At 39.3% G+C, this 6,000-nt stretch overlaps 1 protein-coding gene across 1 annotated transcript in view; it reads right to left on the reverse strand.

The window, feature by feature from the left end:
- Positions 1–2,108: 2,108 nt before the first annotated feature.
- LOC308142227 (sodium/calcium exchanger 3-like) overlaps positions 2,109–6,000 on the reverse strand; it is a gene marked incomplete at its 5' end in the record, with an annotated part of 20,245 nt that continues 16,353 nt past the window's right edge. Inside the window, 4 exon segments of the mRNA XM_080512575.1 lie at positions 2,109–2,947; positions 3,985–4,234; positions 4,236–4,261; positions 5,322–5,421. Coding sequence (XP_080368701.1) covers positions 2,571–2,947; positions 3,985–4,234; positions 4,236–4,261; positions 5,322–5,421 — 753 coding nt within the window. The 3' untranslated portion in view covers positions 2,109–2,570.

Consider the following 6,000-nt stretch of genomic DNA (forward strand, 5'->3'; position numbering starts at 1 on the left):
AACAAAGAGATAAAAGCTTCACACTTCTGCTGGCTCAGATGAAGCGACTGGATAAACGTGGAGATGAAAGTGAGAGTGTGACACACACACACACACACACACACACACACACACACACACGCCCACACACGTACAACATCACTGAGGAGGAAGAGGAGGATGAGAAGGAAGAGGAAGACGTGGAAGAGCAGAAAGAGGAGGAAGAGGAGGGTCAAGAAGTGGACAGAGGGCCAACCACAGTTGACTGGAGTTTGACGCCCCCTGGTGGAGATGCAGTGTCACTGCACTGTCATAGTCCAGTCATCGATTTCCTCCAGGTTTATTTTTTTGGTTATTATTATTTTTTAAACAAATTGGTCATGTCCTGAAATCTTCATATTTGCTTTAACTTAAGTGTCTCTTACTTCCTTTAAAAATCTGGAAAAAAAGAGGGAAATAATTTTGCAAAATGGCTTAAATGGTTAAAAATGAATAAATGCAAAAATCCAGAAAAAATCGGTGATTTTTTTTGGCCATATTTAGACCATAAATATAATTAGGCATTTTTTTTTAATATATATTAAAAAAAACAGCATTATCCCATCTCAAATCTGTAATTGAACAAGTCCCCCACAAAGGGTGAAAACTTTTTAATCTCGATTAAAATGCATGTTGTCACACATCTTTGGTAATCTCGGGGGAAGGAGGGGGGGATTTTTTTTTTTTTAAATAATCCAGGATGTGACTGATTACAACAAACACTTTATCAATCTAATCTAATCGATTAGGAAAAATAAACACGTTTTCTGTGTTTTTAAGATTATCAGAAACCTTTTTTCTCCCCCATTTTGGAAACGAAGCACCGGTCGTGTGTTAAAACAGCACAGAATCACATGTGCATACACACACACACACGCACACACACACGCACACACACACACACACACACACACACTCTTTATATGACATTTAAAGGCCCCATAAAAGTACAAATATGTTTTTTTCTCGATCTGTACCAAATAATCTTTTGATATAATTTCATATTAAATTCTCTATTTGTAAGTTGCACCCTGGTGGGAAGTGTGTGACTGACGACTGGAGACGGTCAATCGAATCTGGAAAGAAACAACAACAACAACAACAACAAACCCAAAAGATTTTCCAATAAATATGTGAGTACAATGAAAATACCATAAATAAAACACAATATTAATTACATGGGGATTCTTAAAGCTGCACTTATCAACTTGTTGTCTTTAATGAATTTAAGGTGGGATGTTCGGGGTTGAAGATAAAAAGTTAAATAGAAGTTAAACAGGTAAATCTCCAGGCGAGGGTGCCCGGACCATGAATTGTCGGCTGGGTGAACCCCAGAACATGAATGAAAACAAAACCAAAACAATACTCTCGCAGCCACTTACAATAGGAGTGTCAAAACAAAACAAAAGAGAGATAAATTTCTACGAACAGAACTCTATGAAGACTTTCTGTTTCAGATCTGCATCCTGGTTTAAAATGAAAGATGAAACATGTCTATAAATGCAGCTTTGAGAAAATGCCGAGTCGTCGTTTCTGCGTCTCAAGAGCTACACAGCAAAGTGCAATGAAGGAAGAGTAGAAAAATACTTCTGGATTTCTCTCTGCAGCAACACCGTCTTTTCCTTTTAGTGTGTGTGATTGTTTATGTCTTTTTTTTTTTTTATTTTATTTTAAATTTCTGATTGAAAATGTGAAAATTCGAGTGAGACCGATAAATAAAATGCAATGTCATACTATTTTTTTCCTTTTTTTTTTTTTTTACCGAGGCAAGATACATGACTGTTAGAAATGTGAAGACATCGTTCCAGGATATAGACCCCACCCCCCCCCCCCCCACTTCCCTCTAACTCACAGCAATCCGAGCAGAAGGTGACCACATTTAAACAAATATTCAAAATATACAGAAAATATGGAAATATATTGTATATAGATTACGTTTAAAGAGTACGGAAGTAATGTCCAGGGCAGTTTGACCGAGTCCACCTGCATCCACTGTCACCGTGTCTCCTCCTCCTCCTCCTCCTCTTCCTCTTCCTCCTCCTCCTCCTCCTCCTCCGTCAGGAAACTATGCAAACAAAAATAAACTCTATGACTCCATCCCGCCGTGACATATTCCCATTTTCCATATATTTGATATTCCTCCACATAGATCAGAAAATAGTTATTTGATTCCTCTGCGTGAGTGTTTCTTTCCTTTTTTTTTTTTTTTTTTGTTTCATTTTTTTTTGTGTTTTTATCCCCAAAATACTTTTTTTTTTTTTCTTAAAAAAAAAAAAAAAAAAAAAAAAAAAAAGTCGTTCTCGTCAGCGGTTGAGAAAAATATAGACCTCTGATTGACTCTCTCTCTCTCCCGGATTATAAGACTCTTTTCTTTTTTCTTTTTTTTTTTGCAGTCTCTTCCAGTGGAATGAGGACGGCGTCTCGGGCCTGAGGACACACACCTCCGAGCGTCCTTCCAGGAGGGGTGGACGGAGAGAGAGAGAGAGAGAGAGAGAGAGAGAGAGAGAGAGAGAGAGAGAGAGAGGGCGAGAGAGGGTATTAACTCGTCCCCGTTAGAAGCCCTCTATATGACAGTAGGACTCCAGGCTGGAGAAGAGGATGTAAAGGAACCAGAGGCCGAAGAAGAAGGCCGACGTGGCCAGTCTGTGTCCCCGGGGCCCCCCCAGCTCCCCCCCGATGTGGGCCCGGCGCCGGTACAGCAGCACCGACACGGCCAGGAAGGCGAAGATGGTGAAGAGGGTGACGGAGAAGGCCAGCGAGCCGGCCTCCACCACGAACGGCTTCCCTTTCGTGCGCCAGTAGATGGCCGCCACCGACCACGCCATGCCGATGCCCAGGAAGACGTTGACGGCGTTGCTGCCCGTCACGTTGCCGATGGAGGCGTCGGCGTAGGAGTCCTGGACCGCCGCCACCTTGCTGGCGAACGTGTCTGTGGAGGAAGAATGGCCTTAAGAGAGTCGGACGCTTTCTGGACGTCCAGCGAGACGACGTGACAACGACACAACGAGACAACGACACAACAAAATAAACACATAGAGAAACACCCCAAGAAATAAATGTGGAAAATTTAAAGAAAATAAAGAATTTCACTTATTTACATTTGGAATAAAAAATAAAAAATAAAAAAAAAATAAAAAATCTTTAAAAACATTTTTTAAAGTAAAAATTCAACATCTTTTAATTTACATTTTTTTAATTTTAATAAATAAATAAAACACTTAAATTAAGTGATTAAATCATTATTAGTGGTTCAATTCAAACATTTATAAAATAAAAAATTTAAATTTAAAATGAAATGTAAAATTCAAAATTCAAAAAATATTGAATTTAGAAATGAAAAAGAATCAAAAAGAATTAAATTAGAAATATCTAAAAAGTTATTAGTGATTCTGCAATAAAACATTTAGAGAATAAAAAGATTAAAATTTTTAATTCAAAATTTAAAATTTAACAAATATACAATTTTAAAATAAAAAATAATTAAATTAGAAATGTTCAAAAAGTTATTAGTGATTCTACATTAAAACAGTTATAGAATTTTCTTTTATTAAATTTAAAATATGTAAATTAAAAAATGTAAAATGTGAATAGATTAGAAACATTTAAAGGTTATTAGTGATTCTACATGAAAACATGTATAAAATAAAAATGTTAAATTTTTAATACAAAATTTTAAATAAAAAAAAAATGCAAAATTTAAAGATTTCGCAAAAAATGGAGCCATCTCATGATTTTAAAGGGGAGAATTCATCTCCCTGTGGGAGGGTCAAAGAGGGAGTGGCTATCTCCCCAGGTGATGTCATGAAGGGAAATCTCTGATTTGCTGGTATGAGCACATATTTGCGAGGTGAGGGTGACGACCGACTTCGCGCTGAATTTCGCGCTTTACGGAACCTTTACAGGTTATTTTCGCAGACTTTTCCCGATCCGGTTCCGGCCCAGAACCCGAACCCCGTTCCGCCTCACCTGGGACCGACGTGCCGATCGCCACGAACACCACGGCCGTCACCGAGTCCTTCAGGCCGATGGTGCAGCCGAAGTGGGACGCCAGGTCGCCGATCACCGCCGTGAGCAGGCCGATGATGATGATGGAGACGACGAAGCAGGCCCAGCCGTTCAGGTAGTCGGTCGGCGGGACGCAGGCGAACAGAACCTTCCAGAACACCGTCAGGAAGTGCATGACGTAGTCGAAGCAGGAGGGCAGCCGCTCTTCACCCCGTGTCGTCCTCGTCCTCGTCTCCGGGGCAGAAGGGGGGCCGAGTGGGGGGGGTAAAGAGAGAGAGAGAGAGAGAGAGAGAGAGAGTGAGAAAGAGAGAGAGAGTGAGAAAGAGAGAGAGAGAGAGAGAGAAAGAGAGAGAGAGAGAAAGAGAGACAGAGAGAGAGAGAGAGAAAGAGAGAGCGAGAGAAAGAGAGAGAGAGAAAGAGAGAAAGAGAGACAGAGAGAGAGAGAGAGAGAAAGAGAGAGAGAGACAGACAGAGAGAGCAAGAGAGAGAGACAGAGAGAGAGAGAGCGAGCGAGAAAGAGAGCGAGAGAGAAATTTCAAACTAAAATTTATGCTGAATGAAGAACAGAATTACACATTTGAAAAGTTTTGACCTAATTTTTTTCTTTTTTTTTTTACATACAAAAATTAAAAAAGAGATTTTCAGAAAAAAATCAATAGAATGATAATGGTAAATACAGCTCACTTCCTGAAGTATTTATTATTCCCATGACTTTTTGCTGCTCAACTCGAGATGTGATTGGAAATGCATTTTATTTTGGAGGAAAAAAACGTTTTTTGACATGTAGTGTGTGGCTCCCTCTGAATGAATGAATGAATGAATGAATGAATGAATGAATGAATGAATGAATGAATTTATTTGGATTTGGACTTAAATTGCTATCTACAACCAGGACAATAAAATTCAGAGAAAATGTCGTCTGATCAGTGCGATTGGGGTCTTCCTGTGTGCGGTTTGAATTAGTGTGTGTTGGAAACACTAGAACGACGAAATGTAAAATATTTTGGAAGAGTCTCATGGGTTTATGTGTTAAATACTGAGCACAGGGATCAAAGGGAGCTTTTCTTCACATCAAAGCCCACATTTCTTTTCAGAATATCATTGATTTGGAAGAAATTGCCAAACTTAGATGCATTTATTTTCTAATGCGGGAAAAAAAAGCCCATAATGAGTTTTCTAAATGATTTTATGATCAATTGTGGCTTGAAACAACGACTTGAAAGGAAAAATGGCTCCAAATGCTGGAAGATCAAAGAATCAGCAGAAACGTTTTCATTATTTCATTATTTAAATGGTACCTGCGCTGACAGTGATGGCCTCCATGAACTGGTCCCTCCAGGAGTTTGTTCCCACCACCAGAGCCAGGTTGGTTTTCTTGATCAGCTTGTCCACTGTGCTCTGCAGCACGAGAAATAAATGAAATGCATGAGTTCCGCCACATGGTGGCAGTGGCGTCCAGCTCGTGGGGAGAAAGAAGCGCTTTAATTGAGGCGTGATGATGATAGAAATAAAAAAAGAAAAAAGGCACACAGTAGAAACAAACATGGTGGGTAGATTTGTTTTGGTTGAGGAGGTTAGAGGAAGCATATCATCCAGAAATAAACGTGTGTGGGTTTGTAAGGAGCCTCCGAGGAGACGAAACACGCTCCTCCAGTGAAATTGAAATATGTCCTTTCATGAGCGGCGTACGGGAGAGGATTAGGGCCACTGTGGAAAGAAACTCAGAATTCTGACTTTAAAACTCAGAATTCTGACTTCTGAGTCAGAATTCTGACTTTATTCTGACTTTACACTCAGAATTCTGACTTTAAACTCAGAATCCGACATTTAAACTCAGAATTCCGACTTTACACTCAGAATTCTGACTATAAACTTACAATTCTGACATTTAAACTCAGAATTCTGACATTTAAACTCAGAAGTCCGACTTTTAAACTCAGAATTTTGACTTTAAACTTAGAATTCAGACTTTTAACT

Source organism: Blennius ocellaris (genome assembly GCF_963422515.1).
Source record: "Blennius ocellaris genome assembly, chromosome: 17".
In the NCBI taxonomy this organism is placed as follows: Eukaryota; Metazoa; Chordata; class Actinopteri; order Blenniiformes; family Blenniidae; genus Blennius; species Blennius ocellaris.